A 27,330-nucleotide genomic window follows, 5' to 3' on the forward strand; every position below is an offset into this window, starting at 1 on the left:
AAAACATTTGGGATTTAATGATTTATTGCCCTCACTCCCTGAGAAGAAATATTATCCCAATTACAAAGACAGGGAGCAGAGGCACTGCTGTATTAAATCACTGGTTCATGGTCTCCTAGAGAGGTCGTAGGGCTGAGTCCAACTTCCAGCCCTAGGTCTGCCTTCCAGCAGGTCCAGAGAAGCCATCAGGGATGATGAGAAAGCTTGAATATCATCACACTGTGACCAAAGCAAGGGCAATTGCAATTCCCATTCTTCACACATCTTTAACTCTCAAAGTCAAGTGATTTTTGAAACACCTCCTAAAAACAAAAAGGTTGGTTGAATGATCATACAACTACAGCCTGCAAGGTACCTAATTTTCCACAGAATCATTGCAGAGTTTGGAATATAGTTTTATTTTTAGAAGCTGTGTGTGTGAGAAAATGAAGAGGCACACCATTAAGTTATGTCTCCTTCCTTCCATGTGACTTTACTGACATATTTCTTGTCTAGAGTCCTGTAAGTCTGTTCTCTATCAAAGCCATCTCTTAACCTCTCTGTCTTCATCTGGGAAAACAGGAATTTACCAACCAGACATCACAGTAACTCCATCACTGTAAAGCAAACTTTACCAGATGGAAACTGTACATTAATAGTTGAAATCTCTGACTAAGCTGAGGATCAATATTCATCCAATACATGATTTGTAAAGTAAGTTGAACTGAAGCTTTTCTAGAGGGAAAAAAAAAAAAAAAAAAAAAAAAAAAAAGGCAAGTCATTGACACCGCAATTATTCCCAACAGGCATTTGCCTACCATGGGGCTGAATACTTCTGCCAAGAGAAGTTCCACACTTCCTGGAAGCTTAGCCATCATTAGCACTGGAGATGTTTCCAACCTCACCGTTTTCTGAGCTGCCCGTGCTCTGCTGAGCCCTCAGCACACAGAGAAAGCCAAGTCTTCTTCCTCTTTATGACATCTGGGTACAAAGGGAATGGGTTTTGTCACACGGCACCCCCAGCTTTAACACTTTAAAAGCCAAACTCAAGCATTTTCATCAATAGGGCAAATTTACACTATCCTTAACATCACCCTCCTTCCACTCCCGCGTATTTTTCCTTATTAAGTGACAATTAAGCAGGAACAAAATTTCTGTAAATGACAAGTGTTGTCCCAAAATAGGTTGTTTCATCCGGTCTGCAAGAGGCCAATCCACACACATATTCCAGGTATTTGAGTTATCTACAGTTCTGGAGACGTGCTGGATGGCAAATCCACAAAGCCAGCACAACTACCAAAACTTTTCACTTTCATATATTTTGGCAAAGGCATTAATGACCCTTGGCTACAAGTTACCTAGTTCTCTTTTTAATTAGTCTTCTATCTTCTGTTGGTTAATGAACTTGTCTCTGCTCATGCTAATTAGGCTGCATGCTCAGTCTTTCTCCCCTTTTGAGATGGTGGTTTCTTGGGCCAGAGGCCATATGATCTCCCCTTACCAAATTACCTTTAACCCAGTTGCTGAGCTGTCTTTGTGACAGCTTATCTTGGGGGTTATTCTTATATATATATATACCTTATCTTGGGGGGTTTTGCCAAATGTCTTTGCGGCCTGTAAATTCAGCATTCTTCGCATCCGCTATCTGTGGTACGTACTTCTTCCCAAGCTTTGTTAACCTACCCCGGGGTCGCTGAAAAACCTTGATCCTTAAACCTTAACAAGGCAATTCTACCGTCGAGTAATTTGTCTTTCTAGCACCTGGACTTGTATCACTTGGAACTTGTTTGTTAGCTACTGTTTCACAGACTAAACGTCTTTTCTTGTTGATCAGAGTTGAAACCACACAAAGATCGAACATCAAACGCCTTCTCTTAAGAAAACTTTTCCTAGGTGGCATTTTGCGACAACGCCGTCGCTTTACGGCAGACGGGCTCGCTGGTCGCTTTACCGGCTGGTCGGCGCTTTCCGGCTTTTTACGACAAGGCGCTGCCGTCGCGCGGCGCTGACGCAAAGGGCGCGCCGGGGCTGCGCGCGGCCCTTTCCCCGCCCGCCGCCGCCGGAGCCGCTCCCGGAGCCGCCGCTGGATCCGCCGACATCGGGGCCGCGCCGGGACCGCGCAGGTGAGGGAGGCGCCGGGGCCGCCCCGGAGCCGCTTCCCTGCCGCGCCGGCGCCTCCTGCGCATACCGAGACCCCCCGGGCCCCGCCCTGCCGGTTCCGCTGGGACCGCGTCCCCGCCCCTCCCCGGTGCGCGTAGCGCCCACCGGGAGCCTTCCTTCTTCCCCGGGCCTTGTTGGTGGAGGCGCCTTCCTTTCGCTGTGGCCTGTGCCGAAGCAAGGCCTCAAGTCTCTTTGCCACGCCGTGCGGCAGCTGAGGGTTTGAGGTGTTTTTTGGTTTTTTTCCCCATTTTTTCACCTTCAGAAAATTTAAAAATGGCGAAGTTTGTGGCACCCGTGATCCAGGACAACCCCTCCGGCTGGGGCCCGTGTGCCGTGCCCGAGCAGTTCAAGGACATGCCCTACCAGCCCTTCAGCAAAGGAGACCGCCTGGGCAAGGTACCTGTGCCGAGCTGGGCCCTGAGCTCTGCGTGCCTTTGCCCCCCGCCCGCCGCCCCCGGCGTTCGCTTCTGTCACCCTGGCTGCTCCTGTGGCAGCCTTGGCAGGGAGTCTTGACACACTGAGCGCCTAACAGGGCTGGCAGGCAGAGATGGGAGTCAAAAAGGGTTAGACCTGGAGCGTATGTCAGTGTTTGCTTCTGCTGCTGGGAGTCCTGTGTGTGTAGAGTTAGAGGTGCAGGGGGGAAGAGTCATGTTAACACTTACTTTTAACTGTTTGTGCTCGTTCTTAGGTGGCCGATTGGACAGGAGCCACGTACCAGGATAAAAGATACACAAGTACGTGTAGTCTGCTGGCTGTTGCTAGGCCTTATTTCCTGCAAAATGTTCTTCCGAGCGTTGTTCCTGCTTTCACGTCTCACACTCACCCTGTAATTACCTGCATACCTCAGCAAGACAGGCAGCTTACTTTAGGAAGCACGCTTTACCCTTGGGAGAGCTCTGTGGGGCCCTCTCTGTCCTTGGGGCTTTGAGTTTTTGTACTGCCTTATTACCCAGGCTTGTAAGGGAGGTTTGGAGGGGGAGAAGACATGCAGGTGTAAGGCAGGAGTCCCAGTTTAGACATCAGACCGAGGTGAAGGGAGCTGGGGAGTGAAAGGGCCAAAGCATCAGGGTGTTCTCTTAGAACCTGGGTGCTGAGATGCTTTGTTTTACTCCCAGACAAGTACTCCTCCCAGTTTGGCGGCGGAAGCCAGTATGCCTATTTCCACGAGGAGGATGAGACCAGCTTCCAGCTGGTGGACACGGCCCGGACGCAGAAAACGGCATACCAGAGGAACCGCATGAGGTTTGCACAGGTAACGTGCTCTCGGAGACAGGACCAGAGGGGAGCTTCAAGCAGCACAGGACTCTTTCCCAATTAAAATGTCTTGGTTTTCTTTCCATCGTTTCTGCAGAGAAACCTTCGGAGAGACAAGGACCGTCGGAACATGCTGCAGTTCAGCATGCAGACACTGCCAAAGAGTGCCAAGCAGAAAGAGAGGTGAGGCTGCAGAGACAAGCATACTGAGCTCAAGTTAGACTATGTGAACATACTGTTGATGAATTTGCAAACTTAGAGTAACAGAATCTGCTGGAGCAAACAGTCAGCAAAGAATTTCAGGATGTTCTGAGTCCAGTATTTTGCTGGTGTCAGTGGTACTTAGAAGTATGGATTTCAAATGGCCACCTAGTAATTTAGGAGGACTTTTAAACTGTATTTAAAAAGTAAAGGTGGCATTCAAAATAGGGAATATCCTTTCTGAAAACTGCATTTCAGTCTTCAGGTAAAACTATATCAGAGCAAAGAGCAGAATTTTTAATGCCTCAGGCATCTTGATCGACAGATGGCTCAACAGATGTTTCAGCAGCTCGGTGCCCGAAAGCACTGCTCCTCTGGTAGTAGTTTGGAAGTGGAGGAATGGTTGTGGCATACAGGAATCAGGAACTTCTCTTCATGGCTTTTCTCACATTTGTCATTTTAGAGATCGTTTGCGCCTACAAAAGAAGTTTCAGAAGCAGTTTGGAGTGAGGCAGAAGTGGGACCAGAAGTCACAGGTAGACAATCTGATGAGCGTTGTGCCCCCTCCGATGGTTGGGTTCCTCTGGCTGCACTCATGGGGCAGCTGCTCTTGCAGAAATCCTGATGTGTCTCCCGTTCTGAACCTGTCCTTCCTCTGGCTGCGCAGCAGAAACCTCGTGACTCCTCTGTTGAGGTTCGCAGCGACTGGGAGGTGAAGGAGGAGATGGATTTCCCTCGGCTGATGAAAATGCGCTATCTGGAGGTGTCAGAGCCACAGGACATGTGAGTTCCTCAAACAGCCCTTTGCTTGCTCCTTGAACTGACCGGGTTTTTGGAAAGCAAGAGCTCGAGGGTCTCTCGTTGCCTGCTCCCAATGTTTTCATTGAGGTACCAAAACCAGGGGGAGGTAATGGAGCACCCAGCAGGCCCCATGTGGTTCATGGGTGGTGTTATCTGTCGGAGGGCTATCCAGATGGTCTCTTACCTTTGCAGAGAGTGCTGTGGAGCCCTAGAGTACTATGACAAAGCCTTTGACCGCATTACAACAAGGAATGAGAAGCTTCTGAGGAGTATTAAGCGCATCTTCCATACCGTCACCACTACGGATGACCCTGTTATCCGAAAGGTATGCACCAGTTTGTAGAACTCGGTGTGTGCTGCTGTTGGAGACCAGCTGTCACCGTCAGACCAAAGGGCAAAAGCAAGAAGCATTAGCTGGTACCAGTATTTTTCTTGGGTGGAAGGCAGAGCTAGATTAATGCAGAGTTAGGAACACTGGCCAAGGAAAAGCTATAATTCTGGAAGAGCAAGCAGACCAGTACTTGAGCTATGTTGGGAGGAAAAACTTATGTTAGAGACCTGATCTTGGGGCCTTGTTTTGGAGGTGAGGAAGGCAGCGCAGACATTTCTCTCTTGTGACCTGACTGGCAATAAGAAACCACGCATTTTCCAAAAGAATTAACATTTTGTAATAGTTTCTTACTTTCTGCTTGTGTGGGTGAGGGTTGGCCAGGATTGCTGGATAGTACCTTACACTTTGTCTGGCAGTCAATGTGGTACTTGCCGGTTCAGCTTTCTCAGTCAGAACAGCAGAAGAAATCAGTGACCTGGTTTGCTTGCACTGCTCGTCCTGCCTAGAGGAAGGACACCTGTTCTTATTACTGAAAGAGTTTTCTCCTCCTCCTGTATTCACAGCTGGCCAAGACACAAGGGAATGTGTTTGCCACGGATGCCATCCTGGCCACACTGATGAGCTGCACTCGCTCTGTCTATTCCTGGGACATCATTGTCCAGAGAGTTGGATCCAAGCTTTTCTTTGACAAGAGGGACAACTCAGATTTTGGTGAGGAAAAGTCCTGAAAGGGATTTCTGTTAAAAGTAGCTAAAGGTCTAATATTCTTCATGCTTATTTGCGTGTCCATGCTGAGCCCCCTGAACAAGCTGATTACTGCAGTACATGTGATAGCTGTGTGGGGAACTTCAGTATTGATCTGCTTTGATGTGGGGTTAGAAACTCACTAAAGCTGACATACTTCCTCCTTCAAGTATAACCACTTGCATGTGGTTTTCTCCCCAGACCTCCTGACAGTGAGTGAAACAGCCAATGAACCACCACAGGAAGAGGGCAACTCCTTTAATTCTCCACGCAACCTGGCCATGGAAGCTACCTACATCAATCACAACTTCTCCCAGCAATGTCTGAGAATGGTAAGGTGGAACAGTGATGAGTAGTGGGGTCTGTGTTTCAGAGGCTCTCAAGGAAAGACCTCATTAAGTCTGCTTTAATACAACACAGAAGCATTTTAATTGACAGTTGTGTTATGCCAGTGGTCTTTCAGTTTTGAAAAAGGTGGGGTTATTTCTGATGAGCAGTGTGACTTTGCTGTAGAAAGGTTTTCACCTTGATTTCACAAAGAAGTCATCCTGCTCCCATTGGTGATGCAGATAGGCTTCTTAGTACGTTTAACGAAGCCTAAGTTCCAGTCCAAGTACTGCTTACAGTGCTGTGACTAACGTGGGCATGAGGCTTTCATCAGCTGTCTTAATGTTTTGGTGTGTCTCTATGTAAGGGAAATCAGCTACTCTTGCTGTGAAAGAATATTTTTTAAATAAAGGAAAGCTGTCTCCTAATATGCTCTGCTGTTTTCATCTGTAGGGAAAGGAGAAATACAAGTTTCCCAACCCAAACCCCTTTGTGGAGGATGACATGGATAAAAATGAAGTAGCCTCTGTTGCATACAGGTCAGTTGGTATTGCTGATGCCCAGGTTTGGCAAGGGGGCAGGATGTCAGTGTGATATGGAGGCAGAACAGGTTGGGAGTGTTATTGATAGAAGCTTTATCTTGAGAGGGATTCATGGATGACCTCAGGGAAAAGATTTAGGAGGAAAGGATTTTTCTGAATGCTTACATGGATCTGGAAGAGAACGAAAGTCAGAAATAACCAGCTGGATTGTTTATTGGCAGATACCGAAGGTGGAAGCTGGGAGACGATATAGATCTCATTGTCCGCTGTGAACATGATGGAGTGATGACAGGAGCTAATGGAGAAGTGTCATTCATCAACATCAAAACGCTGAACGAGTGGGATTCAAGGGTGAGGAAGAACAGGATCCCCCAGCTAGCTCTAACTGCTTCACTGCTGCCTGACATGCCAGGTACAGCAGGGAAGATGAGACAAACATCTCGCAGTGTCCCTGGCTGTTACATTCCACTAAGGAGTGTAAACTTTGGTGGACAAGCAGTGCTGATGGGATTCTTCCCTAAATGTGAGGTAGCTGGCTTGAACTCTCTTGTCCCCAGGTGTTCAGCATAGGAGCCAGTCTGTTCTTACGGTTCTCTTTAGACTTCTTCCCTCCCAAATTACCCTTTCTAACCAGTGCCACAAATGCTGAGCAATCCCAGCTGTTTGCATTTCTCCCTTCCCAGTGCAAGAGCTTTCCCTGTAGGCTGCAGTTCACATTCCCTCATATCTTGGCTGTGTGATGACGAGATGGCTGCTGCTGGCTCGTCAGGCTGACTCTGCTTCTGATTCTCCTCTCAGTATTGCAATGGGGTGGACTGGCGCCAGAAGCTGGACTCTCAGAGAGGGGCTGTCATTGCCACGGAGCTGAAGAACAACAGCTACAAGTTGGCCCGCTGGACATGCTGTGCACTGCTGGCTGGATCAGAGTATCTTAAACTCGGGTAAGGGAGGGCGGTTCACACCGGCTGTCTTCCAGGTGCATTTTCCATTATTAAACTTCCTGAATGCGTCAGTGAAGCATTTACAGAGCAAGTAATCCTAAATTCACCCAGTGTTTGGGTGGCCAAGAAAGGAAAGCTTGTGGTGAGTGCACCAGCCTTGGTGCTAGCTGCTTCCCCTTTAGCATCCAGCTGTGACTGACCCTACACACATGGGGGACGGGTGGCCTTGTGGGCTCTCATCTCTTTGCTGTGATCACCAGCAAGGGAAATAAATACAGTGACAGTGGTGCCTGTCAGGGATCTGAGATCCTTATTGCCTTGTTACTGAGAAATTAGGTGGTGGGTGGAAATACGACCACAGTGTTTTTTAAACTGTCATTTTAAAATTAGTTGGGTACTATAGGTAATGAACAAGAGGCTTTTGCTGAATAGTTTCTAGTCATTCTGCAACCCTCAGTTCCATCCACAGACACGGAACTGATACTTTTCCATCTTTTTCATTCCAAACTCCCAGTTAATCATGCTATTGCTTAATTTTATCTCTAGGGCTAATTCTTTATCTTCTGTACCTCTCCATCCGATTTGGGGATTTCCAGGTGCATTACAAATTGATAGATTGTAGCCAGATCCTCTTAGCTTTCAGTGTCAGAGTATTAGGATTTTTCAGCCCAGGAAACAAAAATAAGATGATCACGCTGCTTTTCTTGCTGGTGTTGTTCTGCTCTCTGGGCTTAATCTCCTAATACCCCTCTGGTTACTTCTTGCCCCCCTTAGGTATGTATCCCGTTACCACGTGAAGGATTCCGCCCGCCACGTGATCCTGGGCACACAGCAGTTCAAGCCAAATGAATTTGCCAGCCAAATTAATCTGAGCATAGAGAATGCTTGGGGCATTCTGCGATGCGTCATTGACATCTGCATGAAGCTGGATGAGGGGAAGTACCTCATCCTCAAGGACCCCAACAAGCAGGTGATTCGCATCTACAGTTTGCCTGATGGCACCTTCAGTTCTGATGAAGATGAGGAGGATGAGGAGGAAGAAGAGGAAGAGGAAGGTGTGTAGCATACTTGGTGCTTTGTGCTTTAAGTGATGTATTGGTCTGGATGAAAAGAGGGACGATGAAGACCAGAGCTAAAGGGTCAGACCTGACCAGTGCAATGGCAGGAGAGGAACAAGGCTGGAGAATGTGTGGTCCCAAGGATGAGACTCTGTTGGAAAGGTGTGGGTGACATTGGGACTGCTCAGCTGGAAGAAAGACGAAATTGGGAAATGCAGACGTTGTGCCTCTGTACAGATACTCGAGGATCTGCAGGGGTCAGGGGGAACGTCCCAGATTTAGAGCACTGACTGGGAAAACAAGGCCTGCCAAGGAGCCCTTCATTCAGCAGCCCCAAGGTCTGCAGGAGTGGGTGGATGCTGTTTTCTGTTGGTACTGGGATATTTTTTGACTGCAGTTTTGGAAATAGCAGTAACTGTGAGGTGGCATATTTAAAACACGTAGTGACAGAACTCAGTTGAGGGAACGTGGTGAAGGCTTTTCTGAAGTGACTCTAGAAACTGAGCAATCACTGGCTGGTCAGGATGGGAGTTTTGGAGGTGCCCAGTGGACAACTGCTGCCTTTTCTTTGCTGCCTAACACCATCTTTGATCCCTGACGTGACATCTGTGTGTGCTCTGTTGACAGTGGGAAACCATTTATCTTAGAGCTCTTGCCTCTGTGACAGGAAAAATACCTCCTAGCTTATTTTTAGGCTGTAAACTTAACCTGGCTACTCCGGTTTTTATTATGGAAATGTTTGTTAGGTTGCTGTGTAATTTGTTCACGAATGTAAATTGTGTGATTCCAAAAGTGTGTGTGGTCTTGGCTGATGGGCAAGTTTATTGGGAACCTGAGCTGAGGCGAGGAGACTGCTGGAGGTGGGACAATCTCCCGAAATGGCAGCCTTGATTTTTTTTGTGTTCCTCGTGGCAATTCCTTGATACCGAGGGTTTGGGTGTTTTTATTCCCCCAGGTGCCTTCACTTCATTTCCATTTCTCTTCTTTTTCAGAGGAAGAGAGCTGAACGCTGCAACTGGCACCGAGGGGCTGCAGCGCCCAGGCGGCGCCGGTCCCAAGGGGCGGGCTGTGGCCGCACCTTCGCCCCAGCTGTGCCGCACATCCATCGCAAACCGGGGGAAAGCGGAATAAAGTTGATTTTGCCGAGTGCCGGCTCTGTTGGGGTGTGTGTGTGTGTGTGTGCGTGGTTCGGGTGTCCCCCGCGGTCCCGCTCCGGCCCGCCGCTGCCCCTTTAAGCGCCGCTCGCCCCCGGACACGTGGTGCGCGCGCCGCCATGGCGCCGGCGGCGGTACCGGAGTCACGTGACGCGGGGAGCGCGCCGCCCCGCTCGCCCCCGCAGCGGGCGGGAGGCAGCGCCGTGCCCGCCCCGCCCCGCCCGGGCGGCGCGGGAAGGAGCAGGGAGCGGAGCGGGAAGGGCCCGGAGCTGCAGCAGCGGCGCGGCGGGAGCTCCATGGTGCAGGTGCGGCCCCGGGCGGGACGGGGCTGGCCGGCCGGCGGCGGCCACGCGCGCCGCGCCTCGTGCGCCGTTGGGCGGGGGCGGGGGCATCTGGGCCGGGATCCTATTGGCGGGGGAGCGAGGGCAGCGCGGGGCACCCCGTCTCCCATTGGCTGGGGGGGCTGGCGCCGCCGTCCCCATTGGCTAGTGGGGCGCGGAAGCGCTCGCGACCAGTGGTCCGCAGGTGCTGCCCCACCTTGGCGCCTGTATGCCGTGGTCGGGGGCACTGTGCGCCCATTGGCTGGAAGGCCCGGGTCCCCTGCTGCTATTGGCTGGCAGGGAGCAGGGCCCCGCCCTAACACCTCACCCCGTGCGGGGGCATCATGGCGGCCGGCTGTGGGTGGCAGCGGGCGAGGACCGGTGGGGTCGGGGGTCTCCTGTGGGGAGGCTGCAGCCCCTGGGGTGATGCTTCCCGGTCCTCTTCCCTGCAGGGCCGGCTGGGCCAGTCCTGCCATGGCCGCGGTGGTCTGCGGGACGCTCCTGGGACTGGCCCTGTACGCTGGCGGCCTGCGTGTGGCGAGTGGTGCCACGTTCCTCTACCACGACTACTGCGTCATCGGGGCTGGCCCCGCAGGCTTGCAGGCGGCCTATTTCCTCCAGCGAGCCGGCCGGGACTACATCGTCTTCGAGCGGAGCCACGCTCCCGGCAGCTTCTTCGCACTCTACCCTCGGCACCGCAAACTCATCAGCATCAACAAGCAGTACACGGGAAAGTCCAACAGCGAGTTCAACCTCCGCCACGACTGGAATTCACTCCTCAGCCACGACCGGCGGCTGCTTTTCCGGCGCTACTCTCGCGACTTCTTTCCCGACGCCGACACCATGGTGCGGTACTTGGAGGACTTCGCTTCCCTGCTGAAGCTGCGGGTTCAGTACAACACGGCCATCATCCATGTGACGCTGGAGAAGAATGAGCAGGCCTGGAATGGCCATTACTTTCTCTTGACCGACCAGGACAGGAAGAACTACAAGTGCAGGTAATGGGCAAACACATGGCTCAGAGGCCTGAGTTCCCTCTGCTGAGGCATGAGTATCTCCAAGGATGGAGATTTCAAAGCCACTTAGAGTCTTAATCCCCATCAGAGGCGGGAAACATCTTTTAGGGATTGGCAGGTAGATGGGTAGAATAACTGCTCCTGAGAAGGCAAAACACGAGCAGTGTTTTGCTTTGGGCAGCTGAGGAGTTTGCAAGGGCAGGCACAAAGTGGCTGCAATGGCCGTCACTGCAGGGTCTGTCCTTGATAGGTATGCTTGAAATCACTTTTGTTTTATCATTAGATAATTGCCGTCTGTGAAGAGAGTAACTCAGTCGTAGCTGAGTAGCTCTCAGCCAACACTGCCTTTATTACAAACTGGATTGAGTCAGTGTGGTGCCATCTCGATCCCATTTTCCCACGTGTGCTCAGGGGTGTGTGCCAGACAAGTGAAGCCCTCGGTTGGCACAGAGCTGGAACACAGGGGGGAAGTAGAGGAAAGTGGGGCATTTTTGGGGGAGAGGCAAGGATTGTGAGAAATAACCCTGAAGGCTGCTGGTTGCTGAATTCCCCTTCCACTCGTCCTGTTTACGTGTGCGTATCCCCCTCTGCCACTGAGCTCTGAAAACCTCGAAGTTACTCGTGTGAACATACGGAGTGTATTTCTCACCTCTCCGGAGAACCTTAGCTCTACGACAGCAGGTCGTGCTGGCTGTCACTTGACAGTGTGCTGCTGGCAGGCTCCGAGGGGACAGAAGGCAATCCTGGACACCTACGTACTACGAGCGAGCTGCTGTCGGGATGCTGTGTAAGCAGGGCTGGGACAGCAGGCAGTGCTGTTTCCGTCTAAGTCACAAAAACTTCCTCAAGAATCAAGTAAAAGCTCTCGTGGAGCGATATAAAAAGATCGCTGTAGTTATTTTTGGTGTTGTTGCTGATGTTGCTAACGTGTTTTTGTGACTGGGAGTTACATTTCAAAATACTGAAACTATTTCCTGTCTGTCTTAAAAACGACTTCTGTCCTGCCAAATGTCAAATTTTAAATCAAAGTCATTTTTTTGCAACATATAATCAACCTGTGAAGCTATATTGCGTATACTGCCAACGAGTTGGTATGATTAGAAGTTGCATTCATGAGCAGGCAAGGGAGGTGCATATGTACAGCACCCACACTGACTGTTGCTATATGTGACAGTGTTCCTAGTTGTCCTGAGGATAGAGAAGAGAGGAGCAGGTCTACCAGTTGAAGCTAGGTAGTGATTTCTTTTGAAACTATGGCCTGTGCAGCTGGTCCAGTGTCACTGTGGGGGTCACATTGCAGCCACCTTCCACAGTGGGAGGAGGAAGGACTGAGGAGATGGAGCCCCTTTCCAGAAATTCCTGTATTACCTAGTGCTATTCCTGTCTTTGCAGCTTGCTGTTGGTTGCTGCTGGGACGTGGGTTCCCAATGTGGTAAACTTTCCTGGCTCAGAGTATGTTGAGGGTTACGAGACTGTGTCCATCAACCCGGAGGACTTCACTGGTCAAACCGTGTTGATCTTGGGCCGAGGGAACTCGGCCTTTGAGACAGCAGAGAACATCCTGGGTGTCACGAATTTCATCCACATGGTGAGCCGGTCCCGCGTGCGCCTCTCGTGGGCCACCCACTACGTGGGGGATCTGAGGTAAGAAACCACTCCTAGAGCTGTTTCTGATGCAGCTGGAATACAAACAAGGAGAATCACTTCATTCCCAGGTGACAGGCTGGACTGGTGCTGTGATCATGGGGCCACAGGGGAGATAAGGGGCCTTGGTTAAAAGCAACCCAGCTTGCAGTTGCTGAACACGGAGGCTTGTTGAGAGCTTTTTAGCATCTGTGTGAAATAGAAATATGTCCACTTGGAAACTGTAATTTTTAAAATCTACTGGCTTAATAATAAATTATAATAAATAATAATAAATAAATAAATAATAAATAACAAAGTTATTCCTTTGCTTCCAGTCACAGAGGAAAGTTAAGAGATTAGCTGCATCCTGCAAGGACAGCGAGGCTATGTTACCTGTGCTGCTCCTGTTGAGCCCTAATGCTCTTGGGATAACCTTTACACTTAAGAGGAGTTGGGATGTCTGATAAATGATCCCATTTTCAGCAGCTAAGATGGAACCTCTCTTCTTTACATTCTTATATTTTCCACAGAGCAGTTAACAATGGCCTGCTGGACACCTACCAGCTGAAATCTCTGGATGGGCTTCTGGAGGGTGACTTGGAAGATCTGGCTATCATTAAGGACAAAAAGGGAAAGCTGCACATCACATTACGGTTCTACTTGGAGAACAGGAACATCAGTGCTGGCATTGACTCCATCACCCTCCCTCAGGATGAACTGGACAATTTTGCCACCCGTGCCCCTTACGACCGTGTCATCCGCTGCCTGGGCTGGAAGTTTGACTTCTCTATCTATAATAGGTGAGGGAGAACCAGGATCTCCAGGAAAGAAGGTATTTAGGCTAAAGGGCCTGAGTAGGGGGAAGAGCAGGTTTGGACCTCTGGGTGCTCTGAGTGGTGTTGCACATTCCTTTGTTTATCCTGCAGGTAAGACTGTGTCCCAACGGGAATGTGTGTCACTGCCCTCTGACTGATGGGCTCTGAGGCTGCACAGATGGCAGCAATGACACCTGAGTGACACAGAAGAGTTTGTACCTTTAGAACTTAACTTCCTGACCTGCCAGATCACGTGGACAATGTCTGGGTTTTTTGTTTTTTTTTTTTTTTTTGAAATGAGGATGATAAAGCTGTAAAAAGGTTTTGTCTGGGGAAAAAAAATCCCTGAGGATGCACCCTTCATTCCACCTTGGTGCATCCTGCAATTTAAAATTATACTGCTGAAACTTCATTGTCTTCCAAAATTCACTGTTAGTGGCTCAGCTGAGAATTAGTTCTTGTCCAGGGCTATCTTGATATGAACACCAGTTATCTTCCAAAGATCCTCATTTTAGTAGTAGACACCACTGAAGGCAGCAGGGATACGAAGCAGAACTTTGCAGTGGCTGCAGTATAATGTGTATCAGAAACCCTTTTTGTTTCTCTGCTCCTTTCCTTCCTGATAGTCTGCTATTCTCTTTTGCATATCAGATCCCTGAGAATGATGCCAGGAAAAGGGAATATTAAGAAATATCCTCAAATCAAACCCAGCTATGAATCTAGAGGTACTCGGGGGCTGTTTGTTCTTGGCACTGCTAGCCATTCAGTGGACTTCAGGAAATCTGCTGGGGGCTTCATCCACGGATTCCGGTATACGAGTGAGTACTGGGGTGTACAGAAAGGGCAGAGATGGAAATTGTTCCTCCCTTCAAAGGAACAAACCATAGACTACTGCTGGAAAGAGATTGCCCTTAGTCTTCTTGCTTCATTCTGGCAATGAAAAGGACAAAATATAGTCAAGCTGCAGCTGCATCGTATGAAGTGGAGGAGAAGTGACTTGGGGTCATATACGAAGTTTGTGGTTGTCTGTCTTTGTTTTGTCTTGTGTCTCTCTTGCAAGCTGTCTGTTATTTATGTAACACAATAGATTTCTTCTTGCCAGACGCTCTGCCTCGTGACAGGCTGTGGGTGAGAGGTCTGTGCTGTGGAGTTAAAACCCAGCAGCTGTGGGCAGGAGAGAGAATTTTCTTCTTTATGTGTGTGTGCCCATCCTTATCATTAAAGGACTGCTGAGAAGTAATGAAATATCCCCTAGGACACCCCCACGCCCTCCCCCACCACTTAGCATCAAATCAGCTTGCTGAGGACATCTCCACTGCAGTTACCAGCGATTGGGGTGGGAGATCCTGAGCACAGAGGCGCTGTAAAAGTTGTTTATTGAGTCCTGCTGCAGTGCAAAGATTGGATTTCTTAAAGCATAAGCTTGGGTTTGTTAAATAAGCAGACTTTGTTTCTTTCCATGTCTTAGCTCGGGCAGTCCATCGCCTGTTGGAAAACCGTCACCATGGTGTCCCCTGGCCGTCCACAGTCTACCCTATTACACAGCTGACCAATTCCATCATCAAGAGGGTGAATGAGGCCTCAGGCCTCTACCAGATGTTCAGTGTCCTGGCTGACATCATACTGCTGAGAGAGTGAGTGAGTGAGTAATTATTCCCAGCGCTGCACTCCATCATTTCGTTTCTGTTTCTTTACCATTGCGTCCCATGGTGCCAACACACAAATTGCCCTGTTCCTGCCTAAGGATTGCCATTGCATGGGCAGGTACCACTGCTGCAGCTGGTGTCCAATTGCGTAGACTATTTCTCCCTCTCAAAGAGCTGAAATGGCCCAAACCTTCCCTCTAGGCTCAGAGGTGTATTACCTTTTTGCTGACCCCAGGGGAAAACTTTCCTTGAGCAGTGCTACTGTAGAGAGTATCCCAGAAGCTCATGAAAACAATGGTGACTGTAACAGTATCTGCAGCTTTATAAACTCTTCATCAAGGCCAGCCCAGATCTGTAATGACCAATCAAAGTTGCTGTCTGATGCCTTTTTGGCTTTAGCCTTGACCAGCTGAGGGTGGGTTGGATCCCAGCTGGCCTTCTCTGGTGGAAAATTCCGGTGGTGTGTTTGCAATTCACAGAAATGCCACAGCATTTGAATACCTGGAAGAGTACCCAATTGGAGTCCTGGCCGAGCTGGAAACGCAGACGGGAAGAAAGGCTCGCAGTGGGCTCTTTGTCGTCATCATGGAGTATGGGAGGAATTTCTCTGGGGCTGACAAGGATGTCTTCTACTACAACCGTGCTGTGGGAGAGGCACAGCACGCCTGGCAATCCAACTTTTTGCACCCAGTTATTTACTATTACAAACGCCTCCCAACAGGTAAGCTTTCCTGCTAATTATATGGCACGACCAAAATGAAGAAGGACAAAGATAAATCGGAGCCCAAGTGGTGGTGGTACCTGAAAGCACTATTCCCCCTTCCTATGAGACATCCCCCACCACTGTATGACCTGAAAAGGAGCCTGAGAGTTGGCAAGGAAGTTCCATCGTTAAGACCGATACAGGGGGTGGGGGGGTTGTACCAGAGACCTCACATTTGAAAACAAGAACAAACAGGCATGCTGGAAATTTCCCCATACCCAGAAAGAGGAACAGTTCTTCCTTCTGGCTGGCACCCTATGTGTGTTTTGCAAAGCCTGACAGATGAGGCTGGGCTGTTGTTTTTTGGCCGTCTTGCTGCCAAGAGGAAGGTGCTCTCTGGCAGGCCCTGGTCTGAGAGGGCACACAGACATAGAGGCAGCCAAAGGCAAGGGTTTGAAGAGGAGTGTCCTATCCAGCAGCAAACAGACTCAGAGTAGACTTCCTTGGGAAATGAGCGTGTTGAAATCCTCATGTCCAGAAAACCAGGGTCAGGGTCCAGCTTGCCTTGCACAGAAATAAGCATGATGGGTAGCAGTATTAAAGGCAGCTTAGCCCATCTGGCAGTCTCTGCCCAGGGGGAACAGGAGTGAAATGACAGGAATGCTACAGGCAGGGACAGAAGGCAGCTGTGCAATGGCAAGGCTGTTGAGGACAGAGCCAGCAGAGGGGATTGCAAATCAAAGTAACAGATTAAAAGGTCAGGACGAAAGCGGAAACAGCCGTCACAGCTGCCTTCCACTCCCCAAGCTCTTTTTAATGCCATTTTGTTTCTAAGAGGCTCCCTTAATGTTCTCTTGGCAGAGCGTGAGATGAGACTCCGTCACCCAGACTGGCCTCTGCCCCGGCCAGATGCCATCCATCACATTGTGGAGGACTTTCTGACTGACTGGACAGCCCCGAATGCTCACATCCTGCCGCTGAGGCGGTTTGTGGAGAACTGCCTCGGCACCGACCTGCGCAATTTCTTTGCAGGTAATTTGTGCACAGGGTCAAAGTGGCAGGAAGAGGAGGAGGAATGTGAGAAACAAGTGCCAGGAGTGATCTCCTCTGCAAATAGCTGAGATTTCCCTGTGGTGAGCTGCTTGTCTCACTGTCAGTCACACCCCCTCAGTGCGCTCACCAGATGGTACAAAGTGTTGTTCTGTGTGTGTATTCCCAAAGAGTCCGTGCTCTAGTTCACTGTTAGAAGACTGGCCCAGGCATGCCAGGATTTAGAGAAAGGCACATAATGTTGGATTCAATCCTTTTTCTAGCTGCAGCTTTCCTTTCTTCTTCATCATCTGTACATTTTTTGTTCCACTGTGTACTGGATGTTATGTACTGATGATTGGATTGCTTTCCCACGGGACATGGAAGTGCTGTGATGTGAGAGGTGAAGAGCCTCTGCTGCGTCCCTTCCTGGTCTTAAGACTGGTGTGGGACCCTCCTGCAGGAAGGCCTGTGGCTCCTTTTTCTCTGTGTGCAGCCTGGGGATCCCTCATCCTCTCTGCCTTTTGTTTTGAACAAGTCCCTGATAGTTTACGGGAGAATTTCCCTACCGGCTATCTTTGCTGACACTAGTTTTTGCTCTTTTCCCCTGCAGAGTCCTGTTTCCTGTTTGCCTTCACCCGTCAAAAGCTGCCTCCCTGCTGCCAGCAGGGGTACATGAGAATGCAGGGACTAGTGGGGAGCCAGGAGCTCCGGCACCACGCAGCACAGGCTGGGCTGCTCCAGGATTACACTCACACAGACTTTTCAGATGACAGACCCCCTGACAGCCACGCTGGCTCACAGGAGCAGCTGATGAGAGATCATGGGATGCCAGTTCGTCCTCTGCAGCATCTTGTTAATGCCAAGGATGAGCTTTAACCTTTCTGTCTCCGCACTGAAATCCATGGGTGCTCTTGTAACAGTACTGTAACAGAGGTCCACAGCAAGATTCTGCCCCTTTCCAGCGTCCCTTTTCCATCCCATGCCTCCCAGTGATTGTGAGTTGCCAAAGACCTGATCAGATCTTGCTGTTACAAAGAGGACCAACTTGCTCTGAAGGACTGAGTGAGGGCCCAAAATCCAGTGATGCTGAGGTTCCCATGTTGTCTTTGCAGAGTTCAGAGTTGCCTGAAGATGGTGTTTGTGTTTATCTCACTGACCAATGTCTGCAGTGACATACAGAGGCTACAGAAGTGAGCACAGGAATGCCTGGGAAACTTCAGATGTCGTGTCTCCCTTCAGAGGTGACCTGCTCACATCCTGTGGCAGCCCAGTGCCAGTTCTCTGGTCCCTGGATGTGCATACTTGAAGATTTGTTTGTGCATTGAATGCTGAAGTGCTACTTCAGGCAAACTTCCTGGTATTTTTCCTGCATTTGGTTAGGGCAGTTGTGTAGCTTGAGTGGGGAAAAATGATTGTTTTTTAGTTACTATATAGGTCAGATAATTTATAATTTCTCCGAGAACACTACAAGGGACTCTTTCCTCCGTGACGGATGAGTAGCTTGCTTGGAATACCTGGGACTAACACTGATTTTGGCTCCGCCGTCCTCATTTTTTTCTTCTCCCACACCAAGCAGCCTAGAAGGTTAGCCTGTCTTTTATAAAGCATGACCAATATTTCTCCTATTTGCACTATGTCCCATCAAGAAAGTTTGATGTTGTTAAAATGCTCCTTAAAATGCCTCTGTGTTATTCCACTCTAGTCACCTTAAGATCCTAGAGGGACTGACAGGGAGACTGCATTTTACCGCTCCCTCTGCCAGCCACTTGCCTTTTTGCCTGTGCCCCTCTGTGAACTCCTTCTATGGGCGTGGAGTTGCAAAGGACGAGCAGTTATTTCTAGGAAACAGAGGAGAGGTGACGGGGAACAGGTTTTTATCTCCACACGTTTTCCAACCCTTTAGCTTTTGGGAAAATACACACTATTGCTTCCAAACTGAGGGGGGCTGTACCTTACATGTACCTAAAGTTCTCCCAATCCTTTGAATTCAGCTGCTGTTTCAGTAAAATCCCAGTTCCTTGGGGAGGCTGGGGAGCAGAAAAGGTCAAGGAAATGACAGAGGAGTTCTTAGTCTCTTTGAGAATACTGGGCTATGCAAGCAGTGCTGCTCCTGGAAGACGGTGCCTATTCACATGCAGCTGGAGAGGGCCGCGGTGATTTATGGTCCCCCCAGAGTGTAGGGCGGCAAGTTGGTCCTGATGCCCGGTACGGGTGGGCGCTTTGTGGAAGAGTTAATTGCTGTCTAAGGAACTGTAGAGCTGTGTGTGTCTCCCGGAGAGCGTAAAGAAGCAGGCGAAGCGCGCAGCCCTTTGCCCAGCTCGGGCTGAAGAGAGCCGCTGGCCGCAGGGAGCGGATCGGGCCCCGCCCCCTGGACAGCTCCGCCTCCAATCAGCAGCCAGGCTTCGCCCCACGTGACAGCCCTCCGGCCCCTCCGGGGGCGGAGCGAACCGTCCTGAAAGACAGGCACATCAGCCAATCAGAGGTGCCCGGCTCTTGGGGTGGCTGCCAATCGGCCGGTCCGTTTGGAGCGGCTTTCCGGCGGTGGGGACCAATCAGCGCCGGTGGGCGGGGCAGCGGCCGGAAGTTCGTTGTGCGCGGGTCACCTACGCGCCTGGGAAGGTGCGGGCGGGACGCGGGCCCGGCGGGTGGAGCGGGGCCTCCGGGCTGTACCCTCCTGCCTTCGGGCTCGGCGAGCAGCGGGCCGCCGGCGCCTGCGGCTGTTCTCCCCGACAGGGTTGGGGGCTGGGGGCCCTTTGCCACCTGTTTTGACATCAGCCGAGGAAGCCCCGCGGTATCGGAGCACGGGGGAATCCTGCGGCCTGGGTCTGCCCTGTGGGGGGGGAGGAACGGGCAGCGAGGGCAGCTCTGCTCTGCAGGGCTGAGGGAAACGAGGACCCTGGGCTGGAGCGGGGTCTAGCTGGAGGCCGGTGGCTGTGCGCCTGGAGCCGCAGAGGGGGGCAGGGGCAGGAAGCACTCCCGTGTCATATCCCATAAGCTTCTCTTCTGGACACCTCCTGGCCTGGGGGCTGTCCTGCCGAGGGGATTTGGAGCAGGGCGCTGCTGAAGTCGGACCATCCGTGGGGTGCGCCCGCCCACCAACCACTCTCCCCACAGATGGCCCAGAGGCTGGCGCTTCAGCGGCTGCTCTCCGTCCCCGCGCGGGGGCCCCTGGCGTCCCACGGCAGGGCCTTTGGCACCTCAGCTGCCCGCAGGAGCACTTTCAACGTGCAGGACGGCAGCGACTTCCAGGACCGGGTGGTGAACAGCCCCAAGCCCGTTGTGGTGGACTTCCACGCACAGTAAGTTTTCCCTGTGGCACTTGCACCCCTCTCCACCGTCACTATTGATGTGACATTGTGTCCCTGTGACTTTCCTGATGTGGCACTCCAGGCACGCCATGGAGGACCATGCCTGAGGGCTTCCCAAGATGAGGAGTCTGGTGTTAAAAGATGCTTTGGTGTGTCAGGCTCAGTCCATGAAGATTCCCCTCACAGCCACGCTCTGCAGCAGTGTCAAACAAGAGTGCCAGGAAAGCATTCCCTAGGGTGGCATAGCTGCACCTTCCAGGTGCTCAGGTGTCACCCCAGCCCCCGTGTTGCATCATCCTACAAAAGATGCCTCAGGGAAAAGCTCTGATATCTGCCCTATTTGGCTTTGTGGATGAAACATCCGCTTAGAAACATTCAAGTTTGTTAACAGCCACTGAGAGCTCTGCACTTGCTATGCTTCACCGTTGTTATGTTGTATCGAGTTAAAGCTGCGTGGTTTGAGGCTCTTTATAGCAAATGCTTTTATGGGTTAATAATGACACCAATGACAGCAATTGTCATTAATAAAAATGCTCTCATCCACCTGCCATTAAAAATATTCCTAGATGTTATCTGCTCTGTTAACAGTACTCGTTATCTTTGGGTTTTTCATGTATTTTCATAGTCCTCCAGTCCTATTATGTGAGCCTGTTATAGCTGATTTGGGGCAAACAGAACAAAAAAAACAGTCAAAAAACTCATGCTGTAAATAAACCAGCTGACAAGCCAAAGTGAGCATTAGTTGGGATCATCCAGGGTGGAGAGGACAATTAACTGAAGCCTGAAACTGGATACAGAGCTTCCTTAATCTTTGACAGCTCCTTTGCAAGAGAAGTATTTTTCTATGCTGTGGTTCAGGAACTGAATTTCCAGGCCAGCTCTTGAGTGAAACAGCAATTGTGGTAAAGGCACTGGTGTACCAGCATGCCTTCCATGGCTGCACCTGCCTCTCCTAATGTCCCCTCTCTCTCCTTGCTCCATCAGGTGGTGTGGTCCCTGCAAGATCCTAGGCCCCAGGTTAGAGAAGCTGGTGTCCAAGCTGGAGGGGAAGGTGCTGATGGCCAAGGTGGACATCGATGATCACACAGACCTTGCTATCGAGTACGAGGTAGGAGGTGGAGAAGCACAGACTTTCTTTAGCTGGCAGTGCAAAGGCCTCCCTGGGAAGAGCTGTGCCTGCACAGCAGCAGCACTGGAGGGCAGGGGAAGCCCAGAGCCTACAGGTTCCTGATCCATCGGGTCACTTGTCGGGAGGTGGATTTTGCTGCTCGGCTCTGCTCCAGCTCTGCTGGTCATGCCCAGCATCCTCACCTCTAATTCTGCAGGAAGGTGTCCTCTAGGCCTTGCAGGTGTCTGTCAGGGTAAACACTTCCTCGAGCACACACAGCCTTTTGCTGCCAGCCCGGGCTGCTCAGGTGCAAGGCAAGAACATGAAGTTTAAAGCCCCACTCTCTTGTGCTGCTGCACGTGGTTCTTGGTGCAGCCAGCCCATCCTCTCCTTCCCTTCCTTGTTCAGGATCTCTTGCTGGGTCATAACGTCCCCATCCTTAAGTTGCAGCACAAGGAGACACAGTGAGTTTTGTTTGGACAAGTAGAAGCCAGGTCAGAAAAAAACACATAAACAGCAGGAGCACGTGTCCTGCTTTTGAAAGGAGAGAACCTTGGTGCTTAGACTAGTGTGTAACATTACTGCTGGGTGTGTTCCCTGTGCTGCCTTTCTCCCAGGAAGGAGCAGAATGCCTGGAGAAGGCCATGGCTTTACGTGATTCATTTATTTGTCCCCTCAGTCAGTGATTAGGTAGTTTAAGAAACACTAAAGCCGCTCATAGGGCTGTGGTTGCCTCTGTTGTCTCTCCTTGTAAACAACCACTCTGCCTACGGAGTTGGGGCATTCTGCTGTTATGTTTTACAGGGGAAAAAAATGCTCCATTTTCACTTGGGTATCACACAGATGGATCTGCTCCCCATCTGCACATGAAGTCCTGCTCCCAGGGTGACAACTAGAACAGCAAGCTCCTCAAGCTGCCCTAAAAAGTGTGAATCATCTCCTCAGCAAGCTGTCATTCTGTTGAGCTTGGAGAAGGTGCTGTTTGCCATTCCCACACCCTGCCAAGCCAGGAGGACACGGAAGTGGAAACAGCTTGTGCCCTCCCACTCTTTCCCAGGGAGACCTTTCTGCCTGTGCTGTGGTGGCGTGCCCATACAGCTGGTGGCCATAATCATGACTTTCAGCTCCCACAAGCTCAGCGTGAGCCTCCAGTGCTCTCCAGGGTGTAGGCATGCTGGCATACACACCCCAGGCCAAGGAAGATGGCTGCTGCAAGCCCAAAAGGCTGCATAGCTCAGAGGGTGCTGGTGAGAAGTTGAAGAGGACGAGATGGTTTTAGTGATGATCTAAAAGTGTGTAAATCCTAATAGATGGCAGGGAAAGCTCTGGTAGCAACCACGCTAAGGAGATGAGAATAGAGATTATTAGCTCAACTCACGTATTGTTCAGAGCCTTCCAGTAGATAGAATTAGCTGGGATTACCAGAGGATTATCTCAGATGAGTGCAAAACGACAAGCAGGGCGTGTGCATGCAGAGAAAGGTCTGTGAAAAGAGGCTGAAAGTCCCGAGTTTTGCAGGTTTGAGTTTTGCAGGTTTGAGGACGTTGCTGCCTGTCACCTCTCCATGGGTACTGAGGGAGCACTGCCTGCTGAGTGTGTTTGTTTGCAGGGAAGGGTCATCTTCTGGCAGTTCATTCTAGAAGTTTATATACAAACGTGATGGAGTTTTTGTGTTGCAAGAGGCCCTTCTCCACTTTGGGAGTGATGTGTGTGTGTCTTGTCTTGGCCATTACCCTCGTAGCTAAAACACTATCCCTGGACAGAATTTCCTGCTCAGATTTCCATAGTTTGGAGCGTCCTTTCCAAGGCAGAAGTTGGGTTTGCGTGCTGAGCATGTGCTTGGTTCTGCTTCATCTTCTGGGAAGTTGCCACATAAGGAAGGAACGTCAGGGCTGAATGGGAAGGCACCAAGTTGAGATCAAAGAGGGACCAAATAGAGCATGTGTGAGAGATCAGGAAAACCACAGGTGGTGTTTAGAGGGGATCAGAAAACATTTGTTTTAAAGCCATTCCATTGGGGATCAGATGTCTGCGTGCTGATGAAGTCTTTCTTTGGGGGTTTTCAGTGTCCGTGTCACCCCCATAACTCCTTCACTAGCTGCTGGGAAGTCTCCCTCCATCCGTGTTTATTCCCCTGCCCCCCGTGCTGCCTGCTTGCACGATGTCCCCTTCAGCAGCCTCCTTGGCACAGGGGGAGGCAGTGTGAGGGGGAGACCCCCTGGAAGAGCCGAGGAATGCTGGCGCATTCCTTTATACAAGTGGCATGTCTGCCCTTGGCTCTCAGCCATCCCAGCTTAGCACAAAACACGAATGCATTTCCTGCAACTAGGAATGTCCTCAGTGCCCTTCCCTGTCCTGTTATGCCCAGTGCAAAAGTGCTTTCTCTGGGGACTCGTCGTTTTGTCTAACACCTTTCATCTCTGGTTGTGGCCTTTCTCCACTGCTCCATCCAGCTCCTGACCTCTCGCCTCAAGAGCAGAAAGGAAGAAGACATACTTTTGTTTATATGCAGTCCCTTAAAATTCTTTAGATTAATCTTTCCTTGGCCAGCTGCCCCTGTCTATGATGACTGGGAAAGGGCAGCCCCTTCTCTGGCCACTCTGAGTGGGCAGTTCAGGAGAGCTGCTAGGTACAGAGATGGTCATCCATCAGTGGGGCTCCATCCTGTTACCTCCTCACTCAGAAGCTTGGGTGAAATCCTTCCTCCTGCTCTGTTCTGTGGCATCTGAGCTTGTATAGAAGTTTCAGATGGGAGAGAATTTCCTTGGTATGGGTGTTGCCAGAAAGAACCAGGATGGCCGTGTTTGTTTGTTTATTTATGTGGTCAACGGTAATCAAAAACAGACTGATTTTTTTTCTGTAGAAATGCTCTTTAGGGAGGAGGAAAGTTTGTTTAGGTTCAGTGCAGATGGGACCCAAAAAAAGACAGAGGGGAGAAAAAAAAAAAAAAAAAGCCCTCAACTTTGCATTCTAGAAATTCCCTTACATTTGCTTCTCAACCAGCAAAACAAAGTATGTACTCCATTAACAGGCTGCCCTTGCTACAGCTGGCAGGAAGGAAGCTGACAAAAACACTGTGTTTTCTGAGCAGACGGACATTGTTCTGTGCTCCTGGTTCTCATCTGGCTCTGCAGCACCAGCCCCAGATCTTCCACTCTTTCTTGGGATTTGCTCACCAGCATGAAGAGGGAAAGAGAGGGATTGAGACCGTGTGAAGCTTGTGTGTGCAGTGGTCAGCTTGCCGGGCCTGGCAGCATAGTGTTTGCTGCTTCTTCACAGAGCTTCCAAGAGTTGCCTGTTCCTTACTCCAGCCCTAACAGGGGCCAGCTCTTGATTTTTTTGGATGGGACTGGAGCAGCTCTGTTTGGTATTAACCCACTGTTCAAACCAGATGGAGGTTTGCCCTTCTCAGGGAGGGAGCAGCTGAGTGTAATGCATCCTTTCTCCCTCCTAAAAATCTCAAGGGAATGTGTTGGCACCATCGCCAGTGCTGGGGCCCAAGCCCTCTGCATCTGTTCCCTGCGGGCACTAGGAGGTGCTGAAGATCGTGCATTGAGCAGTCTCGACACTCCCATCCCTGCAGATGAGACTGTCCTGAAGGACACTGTGGGGAGCTGTGCTGGACTGCCCGCCTGGGACTGGGTGGGCAGGGAAGACAAAATGTCCCTTTCATCTCAGGCTCCAGTGGAAGAAAAGCCAGCCCTCTGATGAGTTTCCAGAGGGATTTGCTGATCTTTGTTGGCAGCAGGGCTGGCAGTGCACATGGGAAGGCCCCGCAGGCTGGAGGAGAGTCAGCAGGCAAGATAAGGACAGGGTGTGTTTTGGGGGGAAGACTTTGCAGAGATAAGGGCATCAAAGCTGTGGGGTCAGAAATGTAATCAGATCTTCCATGGCTGCAGCTCTCCAAGCTCCGGTTGTTCCTTCTTTCAGTCATGTCCCTGGGGTCTCTGCTGTCACCAGTCAACCAGCAAGTCCCTGAGGAGTGTTGTCATTTCCAACACTGTTCTCTTGGATAATTCCCAGAAAACTTTGTTCTGAGCTAAAAAAGCAGCGCCCAGAGCAGCACAGCTGCCTGCTAGCTCTGGTCAGAGGGACTTTTTCACTTCTTACCTAATCATCAGGGATCCACAGTGAATGACCACTGGTTTGTGACCAGATAAACCACTGAAAACAGAAGTGGGAAAGGAAGAAGGCTTGGAGGGGATTGCCATTGCCATAATATGATGGAACAGGAAATCTGCCTGTGCAATGGTGGGGCGGGTAGGATTAGAGCTCCAGTCCTGTGTGGAGAAGAACACAGGTCCAGTCTGATGCCACCCTGGCCATGAAAAGTTCATTATGTCTGAGATGTGTCCTAGATGTGTTCATTTATGATAGGACAAAAAGGAAGGAGAAGAAGCATTTGTACTGGGTTTTGTATTAACTGTGGTTTTGTCTTTTTCAAAAAGTAGCTCAGCCTTGTCTTGAGCAGACTGGTACAAGTCGGTGCAGAGAGGGGAAACATGGAGCTCAGCTGGCCTGTCTGGCACATGTTATCCTAGAGCAGTGCATGCTCAGCTCCCTTGTAGCCACTTCCTTAGGCTTCCATTGGGAGAGCAGGGGCAGGTGGCTTCCTGCAGGCTTTGCTCACCTCTCTTCCTGTTTCTCTTGGCCCAGGTGTCAGCAGTGCCAACTGTGCTGGCTATGAAGAATGGAGACGTCGTGGATAAGTTTGTGGGCATAAAGGACGAGGATCAGCTGGAGGCATTCCTCAAGAAACTCATTGGAGCCTGAAGTAAAAGGGAGGCTGTACCTCTGCCTCTGGACACATCCATGTTGTGCATTCCTTGCCTGGGAGAGCTGAGGGCAGGTCAATTGCCTGCCCTGTACAACCCCAAGGTTTCTTCTGTTTGGGTGGTTTTAGGAGATGGAAAATGTTGTAACTCTTCCCTCCTTCTCCCCCTTCTCATGAGCAGCAGTTGTTGTAAAGGTTGCTGAGGAGCAGGGCTGCTTATTCTCAAAACGGGGAATGTGGCTGGAATTAGGAGCCTGTGTTTATCAGCCAAGAGCTGACGTGCAGAGCTGCTGCTGCTGCTGCTGAGTTACGAGGAGGAATGTTTTTGTCTTTGCCTCACATCTGATAGCCCAGAGCAGAGGGCAGCTGCTCCCTGCAAGATGATGGTACATACCTGCCCTGGGTGGGTTCATTTAAAGCCAAGAATGTGAAACCTGTTTCTTTCTTCCTCTGTCCTTATGTTGCTGGGACAGGTACAACTCCTCCACAAATCCACAGGTTCCCATCATAACTTTTTAAGAGAAAACAGGGAGAAGTATTTTCTGGATCTCCTTTTGTATGGCTGCAGTAGAGAACTTTAGAACTTTAATCAGTCACTGCTGTCTAGCTGGGAGAATAAAACTTGATTGTCACAAATCTGTCTGTCCAGAGAGGTGAGTTGGGAGTATCAGCAGCACAGTTTCTAATGATAGGTTGGGAAAGTGCAGGTTATGACTTGATTCCTGCTAAAAGGTAATGCACTGAAAAATGAAGTAGGGGATTCCTTCCATTGGCCTTTCAGTGCTGCCTGTAGGACCCCCTTTGTGTGCTGCTGGATCCAGGGGGCCAGAGGGAGGACTCACCTGTCACACACAGATGGACAGCTGCTCATTGCACACAAGGAATTGAGCTGTGCTCGCTCCCTGTGTGCTTTTCTCCCCCCTCCCCTGTCTGTGGAGCCTGGGAGCCTCCCTCTCCCTGCTGTGAATAATTAAACGTGCTCCCAAGGGTGAGCCCTGCCAGAAGGCAGCCTTTTGACTTCAACTGCCCCGACCTTTGGACTAAGGGCTGGACTAAGCCGGTTGTGGGCTTCTGTCTAAGCAGCCTTAAGCCCTTCCAACCTCTTCCTCCTCTTTCTCCTCCTCACATACACCTGTTTCCTGTCAGCCTGGCTTCTGAGTGCTCCCAGCCTCCTCCTGTGCTTGCAGGCAGAGTACAGCACCAGCACTGATGACTGCTGTACTGTTTAATTCCAGCTTGCTTATCTAAGCTGCATGAGAACATTGTAAGTGCTTAATAACCATGTACAAGCTGCTTTTTTGTTGTTGTTGTTGTTTGGGGTTTTTTGGGGGGGTTTTTGCCACAGCTTCTGTTTCCTTCGGTCACTCTTAAGTCTGCTTTGGCTTTATTCCATTTCACCTCCCTGGCATATGAGCAGCGAGGTAATTTTTTTCGGCACCTCTTCAGTAACGATTTATGACCTTTGAAGGAGCCACGGGAAGTGGTGATCC

At 50.5% G+C, this 27,330-nt stretch overlaps 3 protein-coding genes across 7 annotated transcripts; all 3 read left to right on the top strand.

The window, feature by feature from the left end:
* Positions 1-1,948: 1,948 nt before the first annotated feature.
* EIF3D (eukaryotic translation initiation factor 3 subunit D) lies at positions 1,949-9,484 on the top strand. Of its 2 annotated transcripts, none has more exons than XM_066320185.1 (15): positions 1,949-2,102; positions 2,402-2,535; positions 2,828-2,873; positions 3,255-3,391; positions 3,491-3,576; positions 4,058-4,130; positions 4,262-4,377; positions 4,588-4,720; positions 5,290-5,437; positions 5,672-5,802; positions 6,251-6,336; positions 6,561-6,690; positions 7,138-7,280; positions 8,055-8,335; positions 9,331-9,484. In XM_066320185.1, the coding sequence occupies exons 2-15, from the start codon at positions 2,413-2,415 to the stop codon at positions 9,342-9,344; spliced, it is 1,647 nt and encodes a 548-aa protein (XP_066176282.1). In that variant the 5' UTR covers positions 1,949-2,102; positions 2,402-2,412; the 3' UTR covers positions 9,345-9,484. The 2 variants fall into 2 exon arrangements, with proteins under 2 accessions (XP_066176282.1, XP_066176283.1); XM_066320186.1 differs by having other exon boundaries at positions 4,265-4,377.
* A 190-nt stretch (positions 9,485-9,674) lies between these two features.
* On the top strand, positions 9,675-18,328 carry FOXRED2 (FAD dependent oxidoreductase domain containing 2). Of its 2 annotated transcripts, XM_066320188.1 has the most exons (9): positions 9,675-9,797; positions 10,265-10,810; positions 12,221-12,472; positions 12,985-13,254; positions 13,921-14,087; positions 14,738-14,903; positions 15,395-15,636; positions 16,480-16,650; positions 17,261-18,328. In XM_066320188.1, the coding sequence occupies exons 2-9, from the start codon at positions 10,287-10,289 to the stop codon at positions 17,524-17,526; spliced, it is 2,058 nt and encodes a 685-aa protein (XP_066176285.1). In that variant the 5' UTR covers positions 9,675-9,797; positions 10,265-10,286; the 3' UTR covers positions 17,527-18,328. The 2 variants fall into 2 exon arrangements, with proteins under 2 accessions (XP_066176285.1, XP_066176284.1); XM_066320187.1 differs by lacking the exon at positions 9,675-9,797 and having other exon boundaries at positions 10,207-10,810.
* An 889-nt stretch (positions 18,329-19,217) lies between these two features.
* On the top strand, positions 19,218-25,876 carry TXN2 (thioredoxin 2). 3 transcript variants are annotated; one of them, XM_066320189.1, is made up of 4 exons: positions 19,218-19,269; positions 19,765-19,949; positions 20,943-21,066; positions 25,723-25,876. In XM_066320189.1, exons 2-4 carry the CDS (start codon positions 19,765-19,767, stop codon positions 25,837-25,839), a joined length of 426 nt encoding a protein of 141 aa, XP_066176286.1. In that variant the 5' UTR covers positions 19,218-19,269; the 3' UTR covers positions 25,840-25,876. The 3 variants fall into 3 exon arrangements, with proteins under 3 accessions (XP_066176286.1, XP_066176288.1, XP_066176287.1); XM_066320191.1 differs by having other exon boundaries at positions 19,257-19,384; XM_066320190.1 differs by lacking the exon at positions 19,218-19,269 and adding an exon at positions 19,302-19,441.
* Positions 25,877-27,330: the final 1,454 nt, after the last annotated feature.

This window comes from Sylvia atricapilla, chromosome 5, assembly GCF_009819655.1.
Source record: "Sylvia atricapilla isolate bSylAtr1 chromosome 5, bSylAtr1.pri, whole genome shotgun sequence".
Taxonomy (NCBI): domain Eukaryota; kingdom Metazoa; phylum Chordata; class Aves; order Passeriformes; family Sylviidae; genus Sylvia; species Sylvia atricapilla.